Source organism: Protopterus annectens, chromosome 3.part0 (assembly GCF_019279795.1).
Source record: "Protopterus annectens isolate FY-2018-M chromosome 3.part0, PAN1.0, whole genome shotgun sequence".
Taxonomy (NCBI): Eukaryota; Metazoa; Chordata; order Ceratodontiformes; family Protopteridae; genus Protopterus; species Protopterus annectens.
In genome coordinates this window covers 777,850,903-777,867,609 of record NC_056731.1, presented here as the reverse complement: position 1 = coordinate 777,867,609, position 16,707 = coordinate 777,850,903, and the positions used below count along the sequence as shown (strand labels likewise).

The window sequence follows — 16,707 nt, the reverse complement described above, 5'->3', positions numbered from 1 at the left end:
GGATATCCATGGCTGATTATATCTGATGGGCCCAGAGGGATTCCCCAGGTATTAATTAGGGAAGAGGTGTCTGATATCCCCATCTAATCAAGGCAAGAGTCTGAACTTCCTAGATTTGTTAAGCCAGATGTTCCTTTAAAAAAGAACCAAAAAACTAACATGTTGGTTCTGTGGCTAAGGATCCTCACACATAGTGGAAGGACTTTAATCAGAGAATGTTACTGCCCTTATGGTCCTGACCCCCCCCCCCCCGAATGGTTGCCTGCCCCTGCTTCTGCTTCCTGGTTTCCACACCTTCTAAAAGGTCAAGGGATGCCAATTCTTCTGATGAAAGGTTGGATTCTGGTGAAGAATCCTTGGTATATTCCCCCTAGATATATTCTCTTCTTGCCGTGGGGTCTTGTGATGAAGATTTACTGTCCCCTGATTCTCATTTTGAAGAATTTTCTTTTGGAGCTACAGTGGTCTGCATGATGGGACAATTTAAGTGGGACTACTCTCAGGTTTCTGATGTTCAAAAGAGATATTATGAACTCTTGCAAATGGACTTACCAAGACTTTCTGCAGTCCATCTTGTTTTAGCTGCCCTCTTGGATACTTTTTCAGCAGCTTCTCAGGCTCATGATTCTCAACCTCTGGGCCCTAAGAAGCCAGATAGATTTTATAAAGTCCCTAATAACCATAAGTATTTGTATAAAAGTCCTTTATCTGCTCCTGCTGCTGTTTCCATATCCACAAATAAGCCTTCCAAACTGCAATCCTCTTCCAAGCTTTTACCTTCTGACAGGGATAACTGTGATATGGAGAGGTTTGAGAAAAAAATGTATACGTCTGCAGCTTTGGCCTTTAAGGGCATTAGTTATCAGACCCACATGACTAAATGTGTCCTGGCTCTTCTCTCCCAACTTGAGGGGGAGGGGGTTGGCTGATATGCCTTGTTCGAACAGTAAAACTTCTGCTTTTTCTCTTCTGAACTCTGTGTGTCAGGTGGCTCACCATTCCATTAAATGCAGATGTGATGCTGCTGATGTCATTTCTAGGTCAACTGCATCTGGCTCTGTCATAAGGAAATACTCTTGTTTGTGTCTTCAAGCCTTGCTTGAAGACATTAAGGCCAACATTTTAGATTCCTCCTTAGACAACCAGAATCTGTGTGATACTGCTGCTCCAGAATTGTTTGAAACTTTTTAGGATAAAGATAAGATTATGCAGGACCTGAAGCAAATCATTTGTTTCCCCTGTCCCTAAGTTCCAGAGGAATTATCCATAAAAATCTTCTTTTATCCATAGGCAGCTTGTTAGAATCAAGAGGGTTCCTAAGCAAATTTTCCCAGATAAACACACACAGGGTTCTATGGGTCAAAAACCTTCTTTTCCTGACAAATCTGTCACTATCTGACATCCAGCCTCCCCTCTCCCTTGGTCAGATTCATCTGTCCCTCAGGCTGACTCTTTCTTTTCCTGTTTAGCAACAGATAAGCAAAGATGCCTGGATTCTCTCTGTTATTGAAAATGGTTATTTTATGGCTTGGAAGTCCCTTCTTCCATTTCCTGGCCTTCCTCGGCTTCGTTCTTGCCAACATCCTCACTTTCCTTTGGTCCTGTGAGATCTAGTGGAACAGGGAATGATATATCATCTCCCCTTGTCTCAGCAGGAAACAGAATTGTATTCCAGAATGTTTCTTGTTCTCAGGAAGCAAGGGTCATGGAGACCCATTCTATATCTGTCTTTTCTAAACATCTTTCTCAAAGTCCCTAATTTCAGGATGTTGCCTCTTCTTTTTCCTTTCAGGTATCTCTGGATTTGAAGGATGCTTGTCTCCATATTTATATCCACCCTCTCTTCAGAATGTTTATACATTTCTCTGTTTCTTCCTCTCATTATCAGTTCTCTGCTTTGCCTTTTGTTCTTTTTACAGTTCCAAGGGTCTTAACCAAATGTCTGGCCCCTGTGGTAGCCTTCTGCAGACTTCAAAGAATTCAAATATTACCTTATTTGGGTGACCTTTTAATTCAACCCCCCTCTCAGCAACTCCTAGTTCAAAAGCTACACTTCACTGAGTTTTTAATGTGCAGTGTGGGGTTCACCCTCAATCTTAAAAGTATGTGTTGACTTCTTGTCAGGACCAAGTGTTTTGGGGTTGAAGGATTCAAAAAAATTCCAGTGCTGGCTTGTTTCCTGCCTCCCAAGGTCCTTTCTTTAACTGCTTTTTTCCAGTGTCTTCTTCCTCTTCCAGTCCTTCCTACAAGGGAATTTCTCAGAGCCATGGGGTACATGGCATCCACCATTCCAATGCTTCTATTTGCCAAACTCCACCTAAGGAAATGTCAGTGATATCTCAAGACTATTTGGCTCCAGTACAACCATTGTCAGGCATATCTGGTTCCTCTTTTAATCTTGTCTGAAGCTCGAGCTCCACTGGTGGATTCATCAGATGTCTCTAAATCCAAGTCTGCCTTTTCAGGTTCATGTCCCTGTTCAGGAGCTGTACATGGATGCTTCCCACCACTGTTGGGGAGCTTCCTCCAACAACCTAAAAATCCAGTGTCTTTAGTCCCATCAACAATTGACAGACCAAATCAACATCAAGGAGATGAGGGTTCTACTTCTATTTCTACAATCTTTTTACTCCCTTTGATTTTCAGGTCCTCTAAAGATTTTTACAGACAATACCACAGCTGTGTGGTGCATTAGCAAGCAAGGGGACACAAAATCTTACCTTCCTTTCTGGCTGGGATATTGTAGTATGCCATCACTTGGTTCATACCTCTCAACCTGTTACACAAGAAATCTGGGAAAACCTTAAAATAATGAGGGGACAAAGGCCCAAAAATAGGGACTGATTTTAAATATCACTTTTATAAATTTAGAAAGTTGCTAGACTAGTATGATTTGTGTTAGCATGCATTTTCTGCAGGATATGAAGTCTGAAACACAAATATATGTCGTTATTTAGTGATTTCATTTCTCAGAGACTTGACAAAAAAACACAAATCTATGAAGGACAGACCAAAAATGTGAAGCAAAAATCTGGACATTCTGTGAAAAGTTGGACAGCTGAGAGGTATGACTTGGTTCTTCCAGTGCTTTACATTCCTACAGAGCACAATCTGGTGGCAGACTCTTTGAGCAGGTCCAGGACAAATTCTCACAAGTGGATGCTTCACAAGGAGGTGTTCCTGAACATTGAACATCAATGGGGTACTCCCTTGGTAGATCTTTTTGGCTTTCGTCTGAACTGGCAACGTCTCCAGTTCTGTTCCATTTCAGTGTCAGTCCTCTGGCTTGGAAAGTGGATGCCATGCCTTTTTTCTGGAAGGTGATGTTTCTGTATGCCAGTTCTCACTTTCTTTAATACCAAAGGTCTTGCACAAGATTATGTGGGACAGGCCCAAAATCTTGCTGGTGACTCTCTTCTGGCCCAGACACCAGTGGTTCATCCTTCCAACAAGCTAAATTAAAAATGTATTCAGAGGTTAAAATGTTAGAACTAAACTCATAGACCTTACGTTGCTCAGTTTATTCACAACATAGTATTAAACATACTGTCAACAGTTAACTAGAAAATCAAGGATTGTACCCAGTAAACAAGGTTGATATGATGATGGTCCTGTTTACTTCCAATGATTCTTTCCTTTGCATCATATCTATTCTGGGGGAAGGAACCAAGTATTTATACACATACACCCCCCCCCCACACACACACACACACACACACACTGAAACTTGAGTTATTGTCATTTATACTCACTTTATGTGCATTATGGATGTTTGCTTTTTACATCATCATTATATTCCTCTGTTCATCTTCCCAGTTTTGTTCTACTTTTATCAATTTCTTTCCAAGTCTGAGTCCAGTCCCTGAAACTATGCTGTCAGTCTGTCTCTTGGCCATTTAAGATACTTCTCTGCTCCATTTGCGTCTCTACATTTCAGCTTCCTCTCAGAGTGTTCTTTGCGAATACAGTATTAAGTGAATGTACATTACTTTACAGCTGAAACATGGTATTCCATGAATCCCTCATAAAAATTTTAAAGACAGCCTATAAAGCCAGTAGCATTGCTTGTAACCTCCTCTGATCCAAGATGGCCGAAATAAAAATGACTATAAGTTACATACTACTGCTATGTCTACTGGACATTTACGTGTGCCTTTTGCTCAAATGCTTAATAGTCTCTGTGTGTAGTACATACTTTATCTGATCCTACAAATACAACATAGATGGCTATCAGTTAAAAATGCAGATTGTACACGTATTAGGTATACTACAAACTGGCATTTCATGGAGGCAGGTCTTAACTTCACTGATCCTTTCGTAAAGCTGATCCCGCTGTTCCAAAACACATACACACAACACAAACACACCAAACACACAGCAATCCACACACATACACCTAAAATCTTACATCTAAACCTACACTAAACTGTACATACACGACTGTCTACCCACTTACCTTAACCCAAACCCTAACCCTAAGGTCCGTCACTATCGCACATACACCTCACCCGCACCCTAACTATCCTATTCCACCCTAACCCTCACGTCTAAACATTCGCACACTTACCTGACCCGTGCCCTAACTCATCTGTCCCACCCTAACCTTCATGTCCACACAATCGCACACTTACCTGCACCTGACCGTACCTTTCCACTGCAGAGCTGAAAATAGTGAAGCGACAATAATGAACAACCAAATTCTTTCCCTAAGAAAGAATTTGGTTATATAAAAATTCGCTATTTTCAACTTTCAGTTACTAGGTGTCGATATTAGAACATTCAGAGACCTGACACTTTGATGTTTTAATATAGACCCCTTGTGGTTTGTAGTGTTGTCATTTGTAACTGTCATTCAGTAAACAAATGATTTATTGCACTGCAAGAGTTTTATACAGCATGTAAGTCATAGAGAAAACAAGTAATAAGTAATATAGTATTTACAGCCTGGAATACCATAAAAAAGTTCTGTCTATGGTATATGTGAAACATCTTAAGGTAATTAGGGAGTTTTGTCATGTTGGGGTCATTTCCATTTTGTCAGCTCTTTATGTAACGTCTGTAGTAGCTATTGGACAGATTTATTATCCTGCACATTCTGCCCTATTTGTAATGGAAAGTAACTGCTTTGAGTTAACAACCAAACTTTTTGACAGGGTCTTGTTCTTTGAAACCATACTAAGTGTGTGTCATGTACTGTGAACAAGGGTGATGATGTTATTTAAGTCCACAGTCTGTCATTCTGATGGGCACAAATGTTCAGAGAATTATGCATTGGTTCTTAAATGCATTCTTTTTTTCCACTTTTCTTATGGCCTCACAAACAAGTAGAAAACAACTTAGAATAATGTAGACAACAACATATAATGGGCCACTGTTGCATCCTGTTTGTAAAAAATCTTGTTTTCAAAAATTCTTGCCCTTTGCTGAGAAGCTTTGCACTAGTAATTCTTGTTTGTAGCACTTGAATAAATGTTTAGTTTACCAAGAAAATCTTGGGCATAATGTGCTTCCCAAAAGCAACCAGTAATACCAGACAGTGTGGGCTTTACCAGGTAATTAGCATATGTCCAAGGGTATTTTGAAGCCCAACACCACAGGCCGACTACCTTACCACCATTGCAAAGGCATTAATTATCTGACATCCTCCCTGGAGAGCATTATTGTGTTTAGAGAGTGGGCTGTTAAATTACTTTCTATTTGTTTTTATTATATATTATTTTATATTTTTGATGTAAAACAGTTCCTCCACCTAATGTTTCAAACTTGTGTAACATATGCAATTGTTGCTGGAGGAAGTATTTTACATTCAAGGTATAAGTTATGCAAGTATTTAATGTTTGTATATACAGACAAATACGCACATTCGGAAGCACAGACAGATTCACACAACGCACTTTGAAACATACACACACACACACACACACACACACACACACACACACACACACACACACACACACACACACACACACACACGCCCAGCAGTTATAGCCACTTTGTTGACTGAATACACCTCAGATGTCTCGTTATCAAATGAATTAAAAAAATCATACAAGGTACTGCACATCTCTTACCCCATGCCTCTTAACTGTCCCTGATTTTATTGCATAGTTCTGATCTGTCCCTTGTAGAATGTTTGATTTGCTGCTAAATTGTTGAGGATTAAAGTCAGTCAATAATAACATACATTAGAGTTTCATACTTCTTGTTGTTTAGTCAGTGCATACTGTGGACACCAGTTACAGTCAACAGAAGATAGTATGTGCTGTCTCTATTTCTCTCCTGCTCACACACTGTGTTTTTTTTCTCTCTCTAGCATGTACAGGCACATGCACACATGCACACACACACACACACACACACACACACACACACACACACACACACACACACACACACACACACAAATATATATGTGCACAGTGGACACACCCATTACTTCTTTTGTTTATTTATTTATTTTTTATTTTACTCTCAAAAAAACAGTCAAAACTCTGTTAGCAGAGTAAAAAATTACATCCATTTGCTTTTGTTCTGTCTGAGCTTCATGACATCGTAATATGCTGTCATAGAGCATCATATTAGCATTTTTTACAAGCACTATCTGTGCATCAACACCTCACCCTGTCTCCAGTCAGGATGAAGATGCAGACGTTGCCAATTCTCTAACTTCTGTTAGTATTCTATCACTGATAGCATATCTTCTAACAGGGCTACGTTAGCATGTCGGAGAGATCCTCTGCTCAGCACATTTTGTTTCACAGATTTTTTTTTTTTTATGAACTGTATCAGATTTTATTTGTATTTTCTCATTTATTATTCAGTTCTTATTTTTACGTTTTGTTTTGCTGAAGGAAAATAAGGACCAGGCAAGCCTATAGATGTGTGAAGTAACTGCATGCATTATATATAGGCTGCTGTTTTACTGAGAATATGTTGTAGTAGACATTTGATGTCATCTGTGAATTAATTTAATAGTAGCCACATATTAAGCAGATTATAAAATGTTCTGTCTCCTTGGAAAGATGATCTAATTTCTAAACTTATTTCTCTTGCGGACTTTAAATCATTCTGCTAAAACTACTGGCCAACCATGGGTTAGTCTTAATATGCCACACCACGGAGACAGTTATTGCTATTATACAATGACATTATTTAAGAAAAAAATACTTAAATTTCTTATGTCTTTGTATAATGGCGCTGTCCTGTCCTTCTGCAGCTGTACATATCCTGTTGCCTTTTTTGATGTACTGCGCATACGTGTGGAACTTGTGTTCCTATGCATACCCAGTACATGAGTGCTTTGGAAATGAAACAGTGGAGAAAAGAAGGTCTCCATTGCTCCATATGCCTTTTCTTTTTTTTAAATAAAAAAAAAAAAAAAAAAACGTTTCAGACAGTTTAGGGGTAGGAGAGAGAGAGAATGGAGGAAATACAAGGAAAATCAGGTATGTGTCTTTAGTTTTGAATAACGTTCCTGATTTTCCTAGTATTTTCTCCATCCTGTCTCTCTGCTGTGTCTGGAGTTCAGATTTCAGATTTTTTTTTATTTATTTCTGTAAAAAAAAAGTTAAAAGTTACAGTGTATACCAATGGAAAAAAGTCCAGGCGAACAGACCTTTTTCCATTGGTATGTGCTCGGAGTTACAATGGGCACGCTGATTAGGCTGACCAATCAGCATGCTTGTTTGGGAATATTAATGGCCAGTCATTGTATAATTGGTGTTAATACATGCTGTAACCACCCATACATTTGACACCACTTTACCAAACAATAATGAAACTAATGTTTTCATTGCCTTTCATTTCACAGTGAAGTTCCAGTTTTTTGACATAAGCTGACTAACCATGAAAAGTCACCTATCCTACCTTCCAGCATATATGTGTATACACACACACACATGCACACACACACACACACACACACACACACACACACACACACACACACACACACACACACACACACACACACACACACACACACACACACACACTCATACATAACATGCAGGTATATATATATATGTGTGTGTGTGTGTGTGTGTGTGTATCACAAATTAAGTGTAGATTAATGGCAATCACATATGTTGCATAACAGACAAAATACTTTTTATTCATTCCTTAGAAACAAAGGCAATTATATCAGAGTAAGTTTAAGTAAAGCTTTAAATCCACATTGTTCCATCTGCTAAGAATGACCATGTTGTACCACCCACTGTTGGCAATTTGAGTCTGCCTTAGTTTCTATTGCCCCATATTACACTGGTTGTTATTCTTAAGTTAGAAAAATTCACATTGAATAGTCAACTCCATGGTGCAGTGAGATAAAGCTTTGACTGCAACCCCATCAGCCTTGGTTCAAATAGAAATCTGGATGTTGGAGAAGCCACCTGGGGAGGGTGGGAGTGAGCAGCCATTGGCTGATACAAGCCTCCTGGAGTACAGATGTCGGTGGGTACTGTACTGATTCCAGGAGAGGCCAGGCATCCAGTCAGTCTTGTATGTAGAGTTCAGGCCAAAACATTCACTTAACTGCCCACTGGAGCTCACTGTAACCAACTATGAATAATTTGGAGGCCATTTGGCAACTGCTGAGATCACTGATTAGGGATATAATTAAGTACCCTCAGCCTTCCCTGCCAGCAGTAAGTAACAAAGAAGTAATACCAGGGTTGCTCTGTATTTCCACACCCTGTAGACATATAGGGTTCATGCATAAATGCCGGCAGACCCTGGCTTTGGAAAGCTGAATACTGACCCACTCAGGCTGGAGGGAATGAGGTGGCCCTGACTGTGTGTAAAGGATATGTGCGAAAGAAGTTGTGAATTCTCTTTCACTTAGGGGCAGTCATCACAAGTTACCTGAAAGGGTGGATCTTCTCACAAAATACAAGGAATCTCTCATTCATCCTCACTTGTCCATCCTTCAATTGACACTTTGGGTGATAGAGTTTTGATTCCTTATAGGCACCGATTTTCTGAAAACATGCTTTGAGTTTGTGGGAGGTCAGAAAACCCATTACTAGAAAATCATATGTGACTAAATGGAACAGATTTTCTATTTGGTGCCTCAAGCATGATCTGGACTCTTTTTTTGTGGGGGTCCCTACAGTCCATTCGTATTTGTGTGAGCTGCTGAATTCTGGTTTGGCATATTCATTTGTTGAAGTTCATTTGTTAGCCATTTCCACTTATCTGCCCCTGAATCCACCTTGACTTCTAATTTTGAGATTTGTTCAGTTTTAAAAGGCATCCTTCGTACCACACCTCCAAGAAAATCTATTGCTTGAGAACTTAATTTTGTCCTTAACATTGACTCAGACCCCTTTTGAACCTGTTGTTTCTTCTTCCCTTCAACATTGTACTTGGAAGACTGTATTGTTGCTGACTCTTGCTTCTGCCAAGAGTGTTTGTGAACTTCAAGGCAGTTCTTCACTTTTTGTTTTTTCATGAGGACAGGGTCTCTTCCTACCAGTCCTTCCTTTGTGCCCAAGGTAGTTAATGATTTGTCCTTGAATCAGTCCATTCTTCTTCCTTCTTTTTACCTTCTCCAGTTTTCACACCTTGGTTTTGCACAGGTCAGATATTACTTGGACAAGACCAAATGTATCAGGAAAGCCTAGCAATTTTTTGTTTCTTTTCATGCCAGGGAATTGGGCCTTGCAGTGTCTAAGCAAGCCATCTCCTGGATTTATAAGGCCATTTCTTTTTGCTATTGCTTTCATGGTGAGCATCTTTCCTCTTCTGCTCATGCTCATTCTACCTTACTGTGCATTTTTTTAAGGGTCTGGATACTAAATCCATCTTGGAAGCACTTGGTCTTTTGTTCACACTTTTACCAAACGTTACAAATTAGATGTCATTTCCAGGGTCAGGAAAGTTTTGAAAAGGGCCATTAATCATGAGTTTGTGAAGGGGCTCTTCTCTGCCTTCCTCCTGCCATACTTTCCCGTAGCTTTTGTACTTTCCCAAGAATAAAGAATACTTCAACAGTGATAAGGGAGGATGTAGTACAGTTGTGTAAGATCTTACCGTAACAGTAGCTGTCCTATTTCTCACTGTTGCAGTATTCTGTCCCTCCCTCCTGCCCCCTGTTACTTTCTGTTGCCTTCCAACTGGTCAAGGGGTCTTTGTTTCAACCGTTACTCCTTCATCTCCCTTTCCTTGGATGTTCATGTTATTGTATTTCTCTGGGGTTGCACTGGTTCTTTGAGGGCACTTCAGTTCTGAAGATTAGGCATCCATACATCATGTATGTATTTTATGCCTTGTATGTAGGGCATATGTCTGGCATACAATGTCTGGAAGGTGTAAAAGTTGGCTGGAAATTTAGCTATCCTCAGCAGAATATCCCAAGAGTAAAGAATAGTGCAACAGTGAGAAGTAGAACATCTACTGTTATGGTAAGATATTACACAATTGTGTTTTCTGTAGCAGCACTTTCGTTTATCTTGCTTCAACATTAAATGTGACAAAATGGGTGCTGTCTTATGGGTTCCTGATATAGCCAGTACTCTGTTTTTGAAGTTTACTTTTTAAAGATATCCTGATGAATAAAATAAATAAGAATGCATTTGAAAGTTGTGAATGTGGTGAGAATTTGCAGTTGCCTATTAACATCAGTCAGCTAACCCTTGGTTTGTTTCCCACTTCAGCTTCGCTGGAGGCAGGGACTGGAACTGCTAAAGGGCACACGAAGCATTGATGAAAAAGCCCAGAAATTCAAACAGTTTCTGACTAATGTCATCGGTCAGACAGAAAGAAAGAAAAGTGAAATAGATCTGATGGTCACTTTGTATGAGTTTTATGACACGGTGAGCATTTTATCCTGTTTTATGTTTCTAAAAACTGAAGTTTGAATATGGACTGTTTAAGGCTGCAACTACTGCACTGCAATGTGTTACTGGGGTTTGAGTAAGGTATTGAGTCCACAAAACTTACTGTACAGTAATCTCTCAGTTAACTGAAACTCAAGCAACTGGCAAAAAAAAAAAAAAAATTTAAAAAAAATACAGTAAAATTTTCATGTGTTGCTTTTTCTGTCCCCCCCCCCCCCCCCCAACACACACACACAGAAACATACCTTCCGTTTTTAGAGTTTTGGAGTTTTGGAGTTTTAAAAAGAAAGAACTTCCTCTCTCCCCAACCTGAGAAATAGTATACGGTACAGTATTAGTCAAGTCCTATTTTTAATGGTAACTACAGTTATCCAGCATCTACCAATCCCCATGGGAGCCGGTTAACTGCGAGTTTACTGTAAATGGAAGCTAGTTTGGATGAATAGCATACTGCTGCCAAAACTACAGAGGAAATGTATATGTGTTTGTGTTTGTGTGTGTGTGTGTGTGTGTGTGTGTGTGTGTGTGTGTGTGTGTGTGTGTGTGTGTGTGTGTGTGTGCGTGCCTGCCTTTAAATATTAAGTACCTTAGAAGCAATCATGTTAAATATTTATGAAATCCAACACTTATTCATTTATTTATTTAACATTTGTTTACCGGGAAAGTCCAACTTGGAACAAAGCCAATTTTCAGCGGAGGCCTGGGTTTAAATGCTCCAGATACATGTTTTTGTATCTTTCAGTGCAGATAAAAAAATATTTTCCTTATCAAAGGGCAGGTGTTCTGATTTACATTTAGGATTAGTAAGAATACCATGATAACGCAATTTCTGTAGTTGATAGCCATGTAAGGAGTTTTGATTTCTGGTTTTTAGTAAATCCATATTTTAAAAAGCTTTGGCATGCACTACTGAAATCTGTAAAGGAATTACCATACCCCTTGCTAGCACTCATAGGACATTAGAAGCATTGTAGCCACATCCATGGAAACAAATCAGTCTGAATTTCTAATCAATTTTAGGCACTCTTTTGCCACTGAATAGAATCTATTACTATCTGGAATTAGCTGTTATTACCCTCCTTCTTAACAACCAAAGTCCTTGTAGTGAATACTGTATTACCTTTTTATATCTGTCAGCCATGTAAAGTGAGTGTTCCTTTCTTAGAATATTTATCTCTATACTGTCCAAGCACTTACTTTGCCATGTTGGCGCGCTCTTTGCTATCTGGTCCTATTCCAACAGGGTCTGTATTATAAACATGAACACTTACCTTATCGAATCCCTAAACGTCGACCCATCCTCATTGAACCACATAAACACCGAACGCCCTAAACTGCAAAATTCAAAATATCGAACTATCATACTTGTCCCACCCCACCACCCGTACATACTACCTACACAAACAAACTAAATAAACCACATGCATACACTAACCAAAACCCTGCTTCTAAACCTAAAATAAACCCTACTTCTAACCCTACACTTAATATTACATGTACCACCAGGTATGCACTTAACTTAACCCGCACCTTAATCCTTAGGTCTGTAACTATCGCACACTTACCTTAAAAAGCTAAACCCAAACAAACTAAATAATTCACACACATACACATAACAAAACCCTACACTAAATCTAACATACATTACCATCCATGCACTTACCTTAACCCGCACCCTAACTCTAAGGTCCGTAACTATCGCACACTTACCTTACGGAGCTATACCGCAGAAGGCCAACCATGACGATTCGACATTCCCGGTTTCGCTCTTCTGGACGTTCAATGTTTTCGGGTTTCGATAAGGACGGGTCGACGTTTACCGATTCGAGATTCGATAAGGTAAGCATTCGAGTTACTAATATAGACTCTTCCAACCAATGACATACTGCTCCTGTGTGAAGCCATATTTTTCAGTTGTTTCATGTTATTAGTAAAAAGTATATATAATGCAGTACTGTATGGTTCTTTGACTTTAAGGAGTAAATTTCTTGTATGGCTGCCAACCACTGACAGGCTGCGATCACTGTGTAAGATGGGCTTTGCATAGGGGAACCTTATAAATCACTTGTTGTCAGTGTGACACTCTGGATGTCTTCCGCCAAGGTAGATTCTCCTGCTGCCATATTTTTCATTGCTCTTTTTCCTGCTATCGTATCCAGTAGTCTGGACTGATTTAGGTTTGAATTAAAGGTATACCTCTATAGATGTCGTACCTGCCCAAACCATGAGACCATTGCAACTTAAATTACCTTCATCTGCAAATTGCTAACTTATAATTCAAGACAGATAATACTGTTTTGCCTGTTCAGTCCTTAAAGATGACTGCTAGCCATCTTCATGCTAATGTGATATATTGTTTTGCAAACAGTTCTCCTTGCCTGGAACTAACCAGGGCTACTTTCCTTCCAAGGTACACTGTGTCTGAACTGCTTGGCTTGAGCTACCGTTGTTGAGACTCTCAGAGCTGCATGTCTGGACAATTAATGATAATGATAAGAGTCACATGTCAATGTCAACTCCTGTCCATATTAATGTAACGTGAGATGTTTATGATGAATCGATACCTGTGAGAGTTCAGTTCTTTGCAAAGTGTATGGCTCCTTTTATCAGCCTTGAACATTTATCTTTGAAGCAGAATATTTTTAAGCAAAACCAGGCACATGCAAGTATTGACTGAGTGGGTTGTCTTCAGTGATAGCAAGACAGGACTTCAGTAGGTTAGGTTAAAACCAGCCTCTACTTTTTCTGATGCCATCAAGAAAAAACTGGTAATATAAAAATACCTTGATCCATTACGATGGAATAGGGGATAATTTTAAATTGATGGTTGTGCTTCAGGTGTGGGGGAGTACATTGGGTGGTGCATGGCTAGAGAGGATTGGATGTATAATGAATAAGGATTCTGGGACAGGGTATCAAACTCAGTTGCCTGAGTCATAGAAAAAGCTTTATCCCCCTTTAGCACTGTCACAGGGTATAGACTACTTGGTTACTCTTGAATACATTGCCTGGCTAGATATCATTATGTTGTGCTATAAGAAGAAAAAATAATAAGCTGACTGCCTGCAATGGTTTGTGGTGGCACATAAAGTATTTGTAGTTGATTTTTCAATTGTTTAATTTGAGACTACTGTTATGTCCTTTCATGAAGTATCACTAAGTCTTTGCCTGTGAAAAACAGACTATGAACTAGTTTTACTACAAGACTTCCTTTCTTTAGCTTTTGCTTTGCATTCCCTTCTTTTAGGGCTACTGGGAACTACTTTCAAAAGTGATCTTAAAACATTGTTGAAGACATGTTGGAGATTTAGACATGTTGGCCATTTTTGTTCCAGCAGTAGATTTTTTAAGAGGCTCCTTTTTAGAAGGCTATATCTTTTCAAAGACTTTATTCACTTTATAAAGACTTTTTTTAAATTTAAACAGACTGTCGAAAGGTTAGGATTGTTGGGCCATCCAATATAGCCACCCCTCAACCTGTAGATGAAGGCCGTTTCATCGTGTTAGAAACTTAGCTTTCGTGTGTTGATTTGTTCTTAAATTTCTCTGTTCATGTAATTTTGAGGTCTGTGCAACATATTCTAGGCTACTGTCCTATTCATCAGTTGTCGTATTGTGAAACAAAGCGTAGCATGTTATTTCTCCATAGCGAAGCACATATATGTTATTGTCTCCTAACAATTTACACTCTGGTATTCTAATCTTTGGGCATGAGCTATTGTCCTGTAATATTTCTGTGAAAGTTTCATCTTCCATCTTGTTTATGATTTTTAAGTGATTTGAGTGTTTCCATTGAATGATACATTTCCCCTGTCTTTACCTGATTAATATAACAAGTCTTTGTTCATCTGATACAGAATTGATTCTGACTCTGCATTACACCACCTAACCTCTTCAAAGGGTGTACAACCTCTTTGTTTCATTTTTGTAAGCTTAATTCCAAGAAGTGGTCATAGCTTTCCGAACAGAACCTTACCAAGGTTCTGCATCATGGTGCAAGGGCCCATTTCCCACAGCTTCCATTTAGTTAGCCATGTCACTGGTGCTTTTATCACAAGTGCTCACACGTAATAGCACAGGGTGCCAGTTGCTCTTTTGCTGTTGCTTGCATCACATATGAGTAATGCTGTACAGCTCAGCTTGAATTGCAGTTATTTTCTGGTGCTTCCTTCACATCGTACAGCTCAGCCTGACTTGCAAAGTATTTTTCTGCTCTTATCTTGAAACTTCCATGAGACGCATAAAGATTTTTTTGCCTGTCAGTGTCCATTTTCTCTAAAGTGTAGTGACAAAATAATGATTAAAAAAGTAAGCACAAAAAGTATTTTTAGGAAGTTTTCTGGCTGTATTTATCCTCCTGCAAAAAGCAATTTTTTACTATTTGTTTTCAGACTTTGACATTTGCTCATAATTTGACAAGATTATGAATGTGTGTTGCATGCATCTGTGTACTTGAGCTGTCAGTTATGAGCACTTGATGTTCATTGTGTTTCACTGTTGCAGTCATTACACTTGGGTTATTCTGCTGGCAGGCTACCCGCAGTCGGCCTGAATTCCAAAGTCCTGGTCCGGCGTCAGCTGCTGTCGCTTCTTCCCTGACGTCAGAGTGCCAGGGGTATATAAGATGCAGCCAATGCCATTTTCTCTAGTCTTTCTTGCTGCACGGTGCCCGAAGCAAAAGCAGTTCGCAAGTGCCGGTCGGCCGACTCCTGAGATTTTTGAAATTGAATTTCAGATCCGAAGTCTTCAGTAAAGCTAAGTACCCCGTTGGGGAAACTTTTTCTTGCTCCAGACCAATGTGGGAAGCAAATACCACATAAGGATTTTCATTCTTACTGTATTCCTTGCCTAGGCCCTGACCACGACGTTACTAGTTGTCAGTTTTGTGCTAGATTCAACCAATGCACTATTAAGCATCGGTTTGATTTTGCTTTACATTACTTTGGCCGAAGATTTAACTATATAATGCCTTTGGAACAACCAACGACCGGAGTCCATAAAAAGCGCAAGGACGAGGAAAAAGACAGGCATCCGAGGTCCAAAACCGACGAAGAAGCCTCTTCTAGGCCAGTTGCCGGTTCGCCGGTTTTCATTGAGGTGCTTTTGCAGCCCCTGACACCCGCTACCTCAGAGCCACAGGCCACCTCCGACTCCCACGTGGAGACAGCTAGGCCTCTGGAAACTCAAGGTATTGGGCCTACGGAAACTATTCCCTCAGATGGGTCTGGAGCCGCTGAGCAGGCATCGGCTTCTGAGGGTGTTTTCAGACCTACACAGCTTACTATCAAGACCATTTCAGCAGCCAAGGCAAAGTCTAAAATACCTTTAAAGACAAAGAAACAAGTGCAGCATTCTCCTGGACAGTCATCCATGCCAAAGAAACAGATGCTCAAAATGGCCGAGGACCTAATTACTTTGATCAGGGGTTCCCATCCCCCTCCTGATAAAAGGCCTACCAAGACATTGACTATGACTCCTCTGACCATGTTTCTATTTCTTCTGATTCCTCTTCAGAACAGGGATATTCTCTTCCTCCCTATGAGGACTCTGATGCTGAAGAATCTATCCCTTCAGCCTCTCCTCCTGAGGACTACTCTTTCGGGGAAACCCTGCACACCATGCGAGAACATTTCCATTGGTAGAGCCAGGATTATTCAGAATCGAAGAAAAGGCTCAGAGACTTTCTTCTATTGCCTCAGTACAGGCCTCTTGCTATCCCCCCTGTACTAGATATTGTTGATTATGTATTTTCTGAATCCAGTTTGACTCCTGATTCTTAAGCCCCCTGCACCAGTTAAGCCAGTTAGGTACTACAGGGTTCCAGATTCTCATAAATTCCTTTATAAAAACCCTGCTGCTGATCCAG

At 39.8% G+C, this 16,707-nt stretch overlaps 1 protein-coding gene across 4 annotated transcripts in view; it reads left to right on the top strand.

The window, feature by feature from the left end:
- Window positions 1-16,707, top strand: part of PLEKHG4B (pleckstrin homology and RhoGEF domain containing G4B) — a 960,241-nt gene that overhangs the window by 771,467 nt on the left and 172,067 nt on the right. For all 4 annotated transcript variants that reach the window (XM_044065125.1, XM_044065124.1, XM_044065120.1 and 1 more), the window contains exon 13: window positions 10,659-10,817. In XM_044065125.1, the coding sequence (XP_043921060.1) occupies window positions 10,659-10,817 (159 nt within the window). The remainder of the gene's footprint in view (window positions 1-10,658; window positions 10,818-16,707) is intronic.